The 13,471-nt window shown below is 43.8% G+C and overlaps 1 protein-coding gene across 2 annotated transcripts in view; it reads right to left on the reverse strand.

Moving 5' to 3' along the window:
• The window catches only part of LOC106573613 (A disintegrin and metalloproteinase with thrombospondin motifs 20), a 154,936-nt gene that overhangs the window by 12,320 nt on the left and 129,145 nt on the right, over positions 1-13,471 (reverse strand). The window contains exons 28-32 of one of the 2 annotated variants that reach the window (XR_001321382.2): positions 11,873-12,040; positions 7,746-7,919; positions 5,875-6,045; positions 5,464-5,667; positions 5,056-5,272 (exon numbers count right to left, since the gene is read on the reverse strand). Coding sequence is in view for 1 of the 2 variants with exons in the window: in XM_014148814.2 (XP_014004289.1) it covers positions 5,143-5,272; positions 5,464-5,667; positions 5,875-6,045; positions 7,746-7,919; positions 11,873-12,040 (847 nt within the window). In the remaining variant the exon portion in view is untranslated. The remainder of the gene's footprint in view (positions 1-5,055; positions 5,273-5,463; positions 5,668-5,874; positions 6,046-7,745; positions 7,920-11,872; positions 12,041-13,471) is intronic. The other variant, XM_014148814.2, reaches the window with a different exon arrangement.

Below are 13,471 nucleotides of genomic sequence, written 5' to 3' on the forward strand. Positions count from 1 at the left end.
CCATGTCTTTGTGAGACGCAGAGTAGGTGAACAGATTATCTCTGCATGTGTGGTTCCCACCGTGAAGCATGGAGGAAGGAGGAGGTGTGATACTGTGGGGGAGCTTTGCTGGTGACACTATCTGTGATTTATTTACACTTAACCAACATGGCTACCACAGCATTCTGCAGCGATACACCATCCCATCTGGTTTGCACTTTGTTTTTCAACAGGACAATGACCCAACACACCTCCAGGCTGTGTAAGGGCTATTTGACCAAGAAGGAGAGTGATGGAGTGCTGCATCAGATGACCTGGCCTCCACAATCACCCAACCTCAATGGTTTGGGATGAGTTGGACCGCAGAGTGAAGGAAAAGCAGCCAACAAGTGTTCAGCATATATGGGAACTCCTTCAAGACTGTTGGAAAAGCATTCCAGGTGAAGCTGGTTGAGAGAATGCCAAGAGTGAACAAAGCTGTCATCAAGGCAAAGGGTGGCTACTTTGAAGAATCTCAAATATATTTGATTTGTTTAACACTTTTTTGCTTACTACATGATTCCATATGTGTTATTTCATAGTTTTGATGTCTTCAGTATTATTCTACAATGCAGAAAACAGTACAAAATAATAAAAAAACCTGTAATAAGCTCTTCTGTTCAAACTTTTGACTGGTACTGTAGATGTAGCCTATAACTGAAGAAGAGTCTAAAGTAAACTTCACAAAGTTCTTGTAAATAGGTCAACAAATGAAAGTGTTCAACAACAAAACGCTACAAGCGTTCCAATAAATAAACAGCAGGAAAAAAGTAATAAAGATGCTTGTTATCTGGCCAAGGTGTGAGTATGAGCTCAACAGTGGGGGGCCTTGCTGAAAACAAGAACATCTATCTTGATTTATATTCTCTATTATTGTTCCTGTGTGGTTGGAGTCCAGTTCTCTCTTCTGATTAGCTGATTAGTATTAATATTTGACCGGTGAACTGGCTGTCACCCGAGCATTTTAATTTCGCCCGATGCATGACTTGGCAAGACACATGCGGCACAATGCTCCAGCACAATCCCCTGGCCATGTGTAAACATCTGCAATGTGGGGAATGAACCTGCAGACCTTGGCCAGGAACCAACTCAGCTATCACACAGGGTCAAAAGTGAAGGCCTCCTCAGCCTCAGCCTCAGCCTCAGCCTCAGCCTCAGCCTCAGCCTCAGCCTCAGCCTCAGCCTCAGCCTCAGCCTCAGCCTCAGCCCCAGCCCCAGCCCCAGCCCCAGTCAGCCACACTCTCAACATCAGCAGCGCCAGCCAGCTCTAGCCTCAGAGCCAGCCAGCTCTAGCCTCAGCCCCAGCTCTAGCCTCAGCCCCAGCTCTAGCCTCAGCCCCAGCTCTAGCCTCAGCCCCAGCTCTAGCCTCAGCCCCAGCTCTAGCCTCAGCCCCAGCTCTAGCCTCAGCCCCAGCTCTAGCCTCAGCCCCAGCTCTAGCCTCAGCCCCAGCTCTAGCCTCAGCACACTGTCTGACTTCCTCTCTGTCACCAGCGTGAATGGAGAACTCTGACTCACTATTTATTGTTTCAGAGACCAATTGCTCAGAGAAAGGCTTAAAGACAAGGTTAAAGTTATGCCCAATTTGTTAAAATAAAGAAATAAGTTGACACTATCAGATATGGCAGTTGGCTGATATACAGCACAGTTGATTTCATTCCATTACTATACACTCCTGTTTTCCATTAACTTCTCAGCGCACGGTCTAGTTTCCTGAATTTCCGCCTGTCTGACGTGCCCAAAGTAAACTGCCTGTTACTCAGGCCCAGAAGCAAGGATATGCATATAATTGGTAGAATTTGATAGAAAACACTCAGAAGTTTCTAAAACTGTTACAATAATGTCTGTGAGTATAACAGAACTGATATAGCAGGCTTTTTTCTTTTTGAGCTCCGAATGACTTCCAATGCAATGCTATTGAAAGATCTAATTTCCGCCTCCCAGATTGCAGTTTCTACGGCTTCCACTAGATGTCAACAGTCTTTATACGTTTTAGGCTGGTTTCTTTTAAAAATGAAGAAGTATTTGTAGTGTTTCCAAGGTGAGCATCAAGGCAAAAGTAGTCTCTTTGCGCGCGTGAACGTGGGTGCGCTCTTCGTTCTTTTCCTTTCCTATTGGACATAGTAATCTCGTCTGAAATATGATCATCTATTTAGATATTAAACAACCTGAGGATTAATAAAAAACATCGTTTGACTTGTTTGGACGAACTTTGCTGGTAACTTTTTGGAATCCTTTGTATGCATGTTGAAGGAGTGGATTATTTAATTCAATGGCGCCAACTAAACAGCGTTTTTGGGATATAAAGAAGGACTTTATCAAACAAAACAACCATTCATTGTGTAGCTGGGCCCTTGGGATTGTAAACAGAGGAAGATCTTCAAAAGTAAGTGATTTATTTTATCGTTATTTTGTGACGCCTGTGCTGGTTTGGAAAATATGCTAATGTGAGGCGCTGTCCTCAGACAATCGAATGCTATGCTTTCGCCGTAAAGCCTTTTTGAAATCTGACAATGCAGTTCGATTACCAAGATTCTAAGCTTTTGAACCATGTAAGGCACTTGTATTTTCATGAATGTTTAATATTTAAAAAATATATATTTTGAATTTGGCGCTCAGCAATTTCACCGGATGTTGTCGATTTTGACCCCGTAATCGGGATCCGTGCGCTAAGAGGTTTTTAAGCACTCCGTGGATCAGGAAGGTTGTCAAGGAAACCACATCTAAGTTGTAGGCCTAATACTTCAGAGCGGCGCTGCAATAGCTGTAAGCACACTTTCTGAAAACCACTGTGTACAGTTCATGAGGGAATGGAAAGGGTTTATCAGGGAGAGGCTGTGTGGAAGTAGTGGAGAGGATTATTAGAGAAGCTGTGTAGAAGTAGTGGAGAGAAGGATTAGAGAGGCTGTGTAGAAGTAGTGGAGAGAAGTATTAGAGAGGCTGTGTAGAAGTAGTGGAGACAAGTATTAGAGAGGCTGTGTAGAAATGTGTTTGTATGTACAGTGCATTCTGAAAGTATTCAGACCCTGTTACAGCCTTATTCTAAAATTGATTAAATTGTGTTTTTTTCTCATCAATCTACACGCAATACCCCATAATGACGAAGCAAAAACAGGTTTTGCAAATAAAGGATCGGTGCAAGCTCTTCTGTTGGGTTGCTGGGCCACACGGCATGCCGTGGATGACGCGATCCTTCAGCTGATAGTAGATCATCGTTCCAGCAACCCGACAGAAGAGCTTGCATCGATCCTTCATTAGAACTACAGAGGAAAAACAGACCCATTGGAAGATGACTGTATGGTGAGATATACATCAGTGGAGGCTGCTGAGGGGAGGATGGCTCATAATAATGGCTGGAACGGAGTGAATGGAATGGTATTAAACACATGGATTAAGGTGCCACCAACCTCCTGTGATACAGTGCCTTCGGGAAAGTATTCAGACCCCTTGACTTTTCCACATTTTGTTAGGTTACAGCCTTATTCTAAAATGTATTCAATAATTGTTTTCCCTCATTAATCTACACACAATTTCACATAATGACGAAGCAAATTTTTTTTGCTAATTTATTAAAAATAAAAAACGGAAATATCACATTTACATAAGTATTCAGACCCTTTACTCAGCATTTTGTTGAAGCACCTTTGGCAGCGATTACAGCCTCGAGCCTTTTTGGGTATGATGCTACAAGCTTGGCACACCTGTCATTGTAAATAATAATTTGTTCTTAACTGACTTGCCTAGTTAAATAAAGGTTAAATGTAAAAATAAATTGGGAGTTTCTTCCATTCTTCTCTGCAGATCCTCTCAAGTTCTGTCAGGTTGGATGGGGAGCGTCGCTGCACAGCTATTTTCAAGTCTCTCCAGAGATATTCGATCGGGTTCAAGTCCGGCTCTTGCTGGGCAACTCAAGGACATTCAGAGACTTGTCCCAAAGCCACTCCTGTTGTCTTGGCTGTGTGCTTATGGTCTTTGTCCTGTTGGAAGATGAACCTTCGCCCCAGTCTGAGGTCCTGAGCACTCTGGAGCAGGTTTTCATCAAGGATCTCTGACTAGTGTCCCAGACCCTGCCACAAAAAACATCCCCACAGCATGATGCTGCCACCACCATGCTTCAACGTAGGGATGGTGCCAGGTTTCCTCCAGACATGACGCTTGGTAATCAGGCCAAATAGTTCAATCATGGTTTCATCAGACCAGAGAATCTTGTTTCTCATGGTTTGAGAGTCCTTTAGGTGTCTTTGGCAAACTCCAAGCGGGCTGTCATGTGCCTTTTACTGAGGAGTGGCTTCCATCTGGCCAGTCTACCATAAAGGCCACATTGGTGGAGTGCTGCAGAGACGGTTGTCCTTCTGGAAGTTTCTCCCATCTCAATAGAGGAACTTTGGAGCTCTGTCAGAGTGACCATCGGGTTCTTGGTCCCCTCCCTGACCAAGGCCCTTTTTACCCGATTGCTCAGTTTGGCCAGGCAGCCAGCTCTAGGAAGAGTCTTGGTGGTTCCAAACTTTTTCCATTTAAGTATGATGGAAGCCACTCTCTCCTTGGGGACCTTCAATGCTGCAGCCATTTTTTGGTAGCCTTCCCCAGATCTATGCCTTGACACAATCCTGTCTCGGAGCAATTCCTTCGACCTCATGGCTTGGTTTTTGCTCTGACATGCACTGTCAACTGTGGGACCTTATATAGTCAAATTATGTCCAATCAATTGAATTTACCACTGGTGGACTCCAAACAAGTTGTAGAGACATCTCAAGGATGATCAATGGAAACAGTATGCACCTGAGCTCAGTTTCGAGTCTCATCGCAAAGGTTCTGAATACTTATGTAAATACGGTATTTCTTTTCATTTGCAAAAATTTCTAAAAACCTGTTTTTGCTTTGTCATTATGGGGTATTGTGTGTAGATTGATGAGGAAAAGGTTTATTTAATACATTTTAGAATAAGGCTGTAACGAAACGAAATGTGGAAAATGTGAATGGGGCTGAATACTTTCCGAATGCACTGTATGTAGTTGTAGTAGTGGTACTGTAGAGACTCACACTCTCTCTCTGGACAGGTTGCCTGTGACTCGGGCCTCTCGGCTGGACGGCAGTGTTTGTATTAGTAGTGGTACTGTAGAGACTCACACTCTCTCTCTCGACAGGTGGCTTGTGACTCGGGCCTCTCGGCTGGACGGCAGTGTTTGGACGGTTGGCCTTTAGAGGACAGACACTCTACCCTGCGCTCCATTACCCCTGCTCCACACGTCTGGGAGCACTGAGGAGCACATAAAGGACATCAACACAGTGAATTACATGGAAACTACTGACATATTACATACTCAATTTACAAAACATAACTGTTGTTTCAATACCATGATCTGATATCATTTACCACCCCCCCTCTCTTTCTCTCCCTCTCCCCATTCTCTCCATCCCCCTCTTTCTCTCAAATACACTGAAACATACCTTGCTCCATGAGCCAACTTTCCAGTAGGCAGCTTGTGGGCAGTCCCAAAGGAGGCACTGCCTGGTGCTAGGTGGGTGAGGCTCTGGACAGTGAGGGCGGGACAGGGCGGAGGACTGGGAATCATAAGGGTGCAGGGTGGAGGAGGGCTTCATGGAGCAGGACACTATACGCTGCTGGTAGCCCACGCCACAGCTAGCAGAGCACTGGAAATCACACACAATTGAAATCACACCTCAGTGGATAAGGATATAGAGCAATTTGTGGAATAACACTTCAATATATACATTTATGTTTGATGACCTAGGCTAGTCAAATACTGTCAGTAAATTGTTACATCAAATGACACAAACGTAGGTGTATTTAAAGGTATGACCAGGCAGAGGGTTCCTAAACCAAGGTTCCTACTGTACCTGTGACCACTCTCCTGTTATCCACATGTGGTAGCAGGGTGCTCTGCTGCAGGGCTGGTGCAGGGCTGGGCAAGACGAGGGGTCACAGAGGGCGTCCTGGACTGGGGTCAGCCCGGCCCCCACACACAGAACCTTCCTGTTCCTCATACCTTCTCCACAGGTGGCGTTACACTGCAGAGAACAGACACAGGCCAATACGAGGATCAGTCATCATGTCAACATCAAAAGGCATTAAAAGTAATACAACTGTAACCTTGTCCCCAGTCTCAATTGCTACCGCATATATGTTCGATACAAAAAGACCCAGCTGGTGGACGAGATGAATACGTATATGTGGATCAAAGAGTAATGTCTTTAGATTGGCATAGGGGGCAGTGTTGGACTGCTAGCAGAGACACCCAATAGAAATTCTGACAGGCTTGGTTGTTTCCTTAGCTCTCCAGATGTCCATGCTCTACACTTTATCCAGGGGAGGAAAAGTGGGCATGATATGACATCTCACATTGCTTTCAAGGCCAACCCCAGACATAAAAGAAATGGCAAGTCATGGGTTGGTACACAAATTGGTTTTGAGTGAATTGGAATGATGGTTTAGAGAGGTAGTCAAAAGTTAAGACCAGTATTACAATATGAGGAACACTAGGTTTTGAATGGCTAAAGCATATGTCCTATAAAATCAAAAAGATATCAGTTTTGTTTATTAGAATATCTCATATTCTAAGCACAGTTATGAATGCTGAAATGGTTTTTGGGCCAGAAATGTCTGTTTTTGAGCCAGGAGGCTGTCAGCGGAATGCATCGCAACACAGACAGAATCTGAGTGCGTGCAAAGATTTCTGGAGGAAGCAGCACAAATTCCTTACATGGTACTCGTCTTGTGTCCTGAAGTTTGGCGACGGAGTATGGGGGACATGAAAGGAAGAGCATGGCCAAGGGGAAAAAAACACTAAGTTGAAGAGGACTGCTCAGTGCTCATGTCACACAGTGCAGTGCCACTCGACTAGACAAAAGACATGGATGTGATATGTATCAGCGCTTTGAGGTTTTGATGTGATTTATCATCGTGTGATGGTTATCGTTTAAACCCTCATGTCTGATGCAGGAGTGCTGGGCTACCTCAGTGACCTCACAAACACAGCTGGTCTGGTCCGCTAGCTCTGTGTGGGAGCACTGCCAATAACAATCTCCTGTATGATGATCTTATGTCTCTAGCACACAAACATCCATGACTGCTGTGTGTTCATTAAACACACACGCTAGCAACTGGAATCTGTCTCTATTAACAAATCTATGTGAATACAATCTAATAAATCAACTGATGAAGTAGTATTTGAAAGCACATTGATTCTCCGAAGTTCTGTCGAGGACATTTGAAAAATGTGATTCTCTTTTCCTTGTGGAATTTTGGAAAAGCAATGCATTCTAAATGGAGGTTCCACTGGGACTTGGTGTTTTGTGGGCTTGTCCAGTCACCCATAAGACATTAACACATCCAGTGGACAGCTCCACTCCATAACTGTGCCTCACACATGGTGTCTCTGGGTATTCTGGAGTGTTTCGAGAGAGTGTCTGTGGGAAGGTGGAGAGTGAAGAGAGCATGTCTACGTTGGCTACAGTGTCAACCCCTTAACAGGACCCATGGCACAAAGGGGTGAATTTGAAGTTTGACAGAAGAAACCCATAACCTACAATAAGACTGTTATACAGAGAGGTGACAAGTCCTTGTTTGTGTCTGTGATGAAGTGTGTTGTGTAGAGATTGTGTGTCAAAGAGAGAGAGAGAGCGAGAGAGAAGAAGAAGAATACAGGGTAAATGAGATAAAAAGAGAGGGATATAGACATAGAAAGAGCTAGCTAGTGATCTATACTTACATCTTGCCACTCTCCGGCTGCCCAGGTGTGATGGAGACACTCAGTGGCCTGGCAGGGCTGGGCAGTGGCTGGACGGTTGTGGGAACCACACAGCTCCTCTCTCACCCGCCCTGTACCCTTCAGTCTGCAGTACACATCTCTGTTCTGGACCCCCACTCCACAGGTGGCAGAGCACTACAAACACACACATTAGATTGACTGACACACAAGCTAGTCTGTTCACGATCAGGTTGTTGTCATTGCATTGCCAGCACACATATCCTCATCTGTCTGTCAGCTTGCTACTGTAGCAACCAAGTCTCAAATTCACACAAAAACATACATTTTCCCATCATGTCCCCTTTCACTCTCTCTGACCTGGACTAAGCATCAATGTTTTGTAACATACAGCACATACTTGTTTTTGTCTGCTGGGTCTGCGTCACAGGCTACGATGCCTCTACACAATGTCCTTGAACAATGCAGACAGAGACATATGTTTTCCTCTGAGCCTACGGTTGTTGTGTCTCTGTGAGCCGTATTGTCAGTTTACCCACAGGTCTATCACCTGGCCCATCTCTTTGATGTCATTGAGAATCCTACCTACATGCTAAGGAAGCTCTCCAGCACTAATAGAACTCCGGGATTTCATTAGAAAGAGGTTTCCCGGACAAAGATGAAGTGTTATCCTGGACTAAGAACCATGTACAATGGAGACCTTCCATTCAAAGTGCTTTTTAGTCCAGGGCTAGGCTTAATCTAGGTCCGGAGACCAACCCCCAGGGTTCTAGAAGAAAGCTGTATAAATACTCACTATACAGCCACAATATCTTTAGAAACTGTAAGTTCCCAATTCATGTACAGAATACTGTATCATGTTGTATTAGAACTGTGTGTAGGCCTACATCATCATCTCTAGGGTGTGCCGTTTAAGTGACGTTTTTACTCCTTAACATTTTGGAAGGAGAACAAAAGGCATAAAGAGAAATCAGACCTCAGATGAAGGTTTAATCAAAAGAACGAGGCCTCAATTAAAGGCTATCTTTTTTAATATCCCAAAGTGGGATGTAATAGACCCTCCTATTACGATTTTAACAACTGTTACGGCTTAAGAAATTTGATTCTAATCTCTTTCCAAAATACTTTCGGTTTTCATTGCCGAGGATTACACTTGTCAAGGTTAAGCACACTATTTGATGTTGGAGTTGAGTTCTCCAGAAACTGCTGCTCTCTACCCATCTACAGCATGTCGTTTTTGTTCATAAAAATATAATCATTTGTGTTAGAATACAATTAGAATTCAAATAGAATATGAGAAGAGCCTAGAATTAAAACCTGTGATTCTAATTGTATGGGTTTTAAAGGAGAGAGGAGAGTGCAGCCGACCCACAGACATGCTTTTGCACATTGGTTGATCACAGAGAGGCAGGAAATGCAGCTGTCACAGACCAATCAGTGAGCTTGCCGCCACTCCACTCCTGAGCATGGGTCGCTCCACACCAAGAGCTCCATAGGCGGTCCTTACCCTTTGCTCACGGACCCCCACACCCCCCTCCTCTCTCGTACCCCTTCACCAGACCCCCATTCAGAGGCGACTGAGGGGATTGAGTGGCTGGCTGCTGAAAAGCCCAAACGGTGGGTGCTGAGGTTTCCAAAGTTGTCACAGGCATGAATGTTAAGATATAAAACATGTCTTTATGCTCTAGTTGTGGATTTCATGGATTCTGGTGGTATGTGAAGGGAGATGATTGCTTCCAGACACCAGGGAGGGAAAGGGAGAGTGAGGCCCACAAAGGATGGGAAGTGGCAGTGGTCTAATGGAGGAAGACAGCGATGGGCTCCCAATGCAAGCCCAATGGGGATTTCACAACCACACATGGGGGGGCGTGAGGAGCATACAGGACCTGAGGAGCTCTCTTTGCTCTCCATATTGTCTCCAACAGAAACATTACTTAAATACTGTACATCTTCAGGGGGCCTGAGAGTGAGAGAATTACGGCATTACCTCCCAAAATAATTTTCTTCGGGCATTGCCATGGCTGTGTATTTTCCCACCCAATCAGACACAGGGACGGCTCTCAAGGAACTACACTGGACTTTGTGCAAACTGGAAACCGCATATCCTGAGGCCGCATTTATTGTAGCTGGGGCCTTCAATAAAGCAAATCTGAGGAAAACACTATTGAAGTTCTATCAACACATCTCCTATGCTACTCGCACATCGAGCCCTCTTGACCATTGCTACTCTCCGACGGGATCGCAGTGGAGAGGGTGAAAAGCTTCAAGTTCCTCAGCTTGCACATCAATGATAAACTGAAATGGTCCATTCACACAGACTGTGGTGAAGAAAGAGCAACAATTCCTCTTCAACCTCAGGAGGCTGAATACATTTATCTTGGCCCCTAAGACCCTCACACACTTCTACAGATGCACCATAGAGAGCATGCTGTCGGGCTGTATCACTGCCTGGTATGACAATTGCAATGTCCACAACTGCAAGGCTCTCCAGAGGGTGGTGCAGTCAGCCAAACAGGACATCTACAGCACCTGGTGTCACAGGAAAGCCTGTTCATCCCGCTACCATCTAGAAGGCAGAGACAGTAAAGGCGCATCAAGGCTGGGACAAAGAGACTGAAAAACAGCTTCTATCTCCAGTCCATCAGACTGTTAAACAGTCACCACTTATGTACAGACAACTACTCCTTCCTCTGCTCTGGACAACCTGTCAGAACATGACAAAGCTCCCTCCACCTCCATCTCCTTTACTCTCTGGTGGCCTTGTGATACATTTGGACTCATGGATTTCCCTTCTCCTAGCGCTGCTAAAGGACTAAATCAAATCAAACTTTAAATGCACTTTAAATAAAGTTTGATTTGATTTAGTCCTATTCTTTCATTTAGATTTTTGGTTGAAATGGAGATGTAAATCCAACATATTCATCATTAACTTGAAGATTAAATTTGACATCAACCAATGGGCCTATATGTATTGTCTATTTTTAGTTGAACCCTGGTTTGAATTGAAACAATAGCTGTTGATGACTTCGCAAATCTTATATAGGCCTAAATAGTATCATTGATGAAATATGATTTATAGAGAGTATGGCTACATTTCATTTGCTCTGTTAAACCTACCCTTTGTAATGACTTTGATAGCTACAGTGAATCTATTTAGTTAATAGAGCTCTCAATAATCATTGTCACAATAGCACATTGGCAGTAGTCAGTGACAAATATCAAATCTGGGCTGGACTTGATTAAATGGGATGGGAGATCAAATGGATAGCTGTAGATAGATCAACTCTCCAGTAGGAGGTGCTGCCCAGTCTATTGTTTTTTTTCTCCTGATAGTGGATATAACGTTGAAGATCTGACGTTGTTTCAAAGGTACAAACTCAACATATTTTATACAAGGTTTGTCTATGTTGAAAATGTGTTACCATGATGATATCATTCTGTGGTTGAAAATTGACTCTCAAAACAAAAGTTACATTGATGACTTTTTGCAAATCCAATGTATTTTTCATATAGATTCCATGTTACAAACAGATGACAAATTACATTTAAACAACATTGATTCAACAAGTTTGTGCCCAGTGGGATCTGTCTGTCTGTAGAAAGTAGGTACCTTCTTGCATTTGTGATTTTTTAGAAGTGTCAGTTGCATGTTAAAACTTTTGTCCAGCATGCTGCATTGGTGCAGTAAAATGCACCCAAAAGGCACTGGGCAACTAGCCACTGCTGTTTTGAAAAGAGTGCAAGAAATGTAAAGGAACTAGCATGATAACTAGTCAAACTCAGGAGAGAGAGTAAAGCACAGCACAAGCTTCATTGAATTCCCATAACATTTCCTCTCACAAGTATACAAGTATGGTGCATTGCATAAACAGTAATGTAAATGTAGCCTGTGGTGTTTAACTCACATCGGAAGGACATTTGGTACAAGAGTATATAAACTGCTCAGTGATTGGACAGGTGCTCAGTGTGTACAGTACTGTATATGTTCTACATCTGGGAAGCCCTTGACTGTGTTTGCGTTGGCGTCCCAGCTGCTAGAGGTGACTGTTAGCATTAGAGAGGGGCGGGTGGTGTGGTCCCCCGAAGGGGCCTGGGGGTATTTTGGGGACAGGGTGGTGAATGACACATACCTTGCTCCACCTGTTGGTCTTCCAGCTGGGGCATCCCTGGGCTCGGCAGGCCTTCTGTGTCCGGGGACGTGACAGATGACTGCAGTGATCTTCCTCTATTTGGGTTTGGTTTTGGTAAACACAGGTTATCTCCCGCTGCTTGGTCCCCCGGCCACAGCTCACAGAACACTAGAGACACAGAGAAGGACATAAAACAAAATGGAGACAGTGAGTGCAGAGATTCTAGTGAATGCCTTTTCCAACAACACTTTTTGAAACCATGCTTATACCCGCTGCTCAAGTTCTGCGAAAGTACAACATGTCAATCAGTTTAGAACTTTATATGAATGAAGAGAGACAAAGTACTTAACCATCCAATGTGCTGTTTTGTGTTGTGCAGTTGACAGCCTGCTTGTAATGATTTGACGGTTAAATGGTTTCAATGGTCACGGTTAGCCCACTGCTTAGCTTACTCCTGAGGAGGTTCCCTCTCTACCACATGAAAGAGAGCAGTGAGCCAAATTAAATTGTCTAAAAGAGTATAAACACCACAAGAATCAATGAAAATGTACTAGCAAAGACGTTATAAAATGTAAAAAAGTATCCAACACGGTGCTTTGTTCAATATAGTGTCTTCAGTGTATGAGTTGGAGATAAACACACATGTTATGTTATTGCGTCTCATGGCCAAGTGAATGAGCTATAAACCCCTTTTGGATACACTAATCATGACATGGATCTCTGTAAAGCATCCACTGAACACCCAGGTTTGAATGCACTCCCCTGTTTAACGTGTAAACCCTGTACATGGCACAAACTAGAGAGAGAGACACACACAAGCCCAGGAGAGAGAAGACTCAGAAAGCTAAAAGACCTGGATGCATACATATGGCTAGACAATCATATGGTTTCAATAAGCTGTACAATGCTTCAGGAAAGCTACAGAGAAAACAAGAACACAACAAATAAAAAGCAGAGAGACTCTGATGAGTCTTCAGAAAGCCCCATGCCTGAGACGAAGGTCGGTCGGTGGACAAAAATATTCTAGACTCTTCCGTCTTTATGAGTACAAACAGCAATTAGAGAGCCAGCTATTTCTGCTGTGCTCTTAGTGAGAGAGTGAGCCCCCTTACACAAAGCCACTCTAAAATGGGGTATTGGAATAAAGTACAACAAGACGTGGAGAACTCTGTTTTGTCTTAGCATATTTTCCAGTCCAGATAATAAACATAATATTGTATTGTCCCTTAATTATGATCTCAGAATGTTGCATAACAGCAAAATGGCAAACTTGTGGTGGCCATAGACAGTCAGTCCAATAGACTGTACTGTGCTGTGATGGAATTATTTAAGGAAGATTTATTTTAGACATACTGTATTGAATTCTAACAAATGCTGGTCCTTTTTTAGGTTTGGACAACAGGAGCTGTGGGCATAGGATGTGAAGAATGACTGCTTTTTCCACTAATGGAGGAGAAGCATTCAAGCACTAAGAGAGACACGTTTGTGCAACACTTGGTGAGTTCACTCTGCTAGAGTACCCATTTGAACCATTTAAACAGAGAGGCACCTCCTGCTATCTTCTCTTCTGTACTCTGGTGAGGGAATTGCTTGAGTTGA

This window comes from Salmo salar, chromosome ssa16, assembly GCF_905237065.1.
Source record: "Salmo salar chromosome ssa16, Ssal_v3.1, whole genome shotgun sequence".
Taxonomy (NCBI): Eukaryota; Metazoa; Chordata; class Actinopteri; order Salmoniformes; family Salmonidae; genus Salmo; species Salmo salar.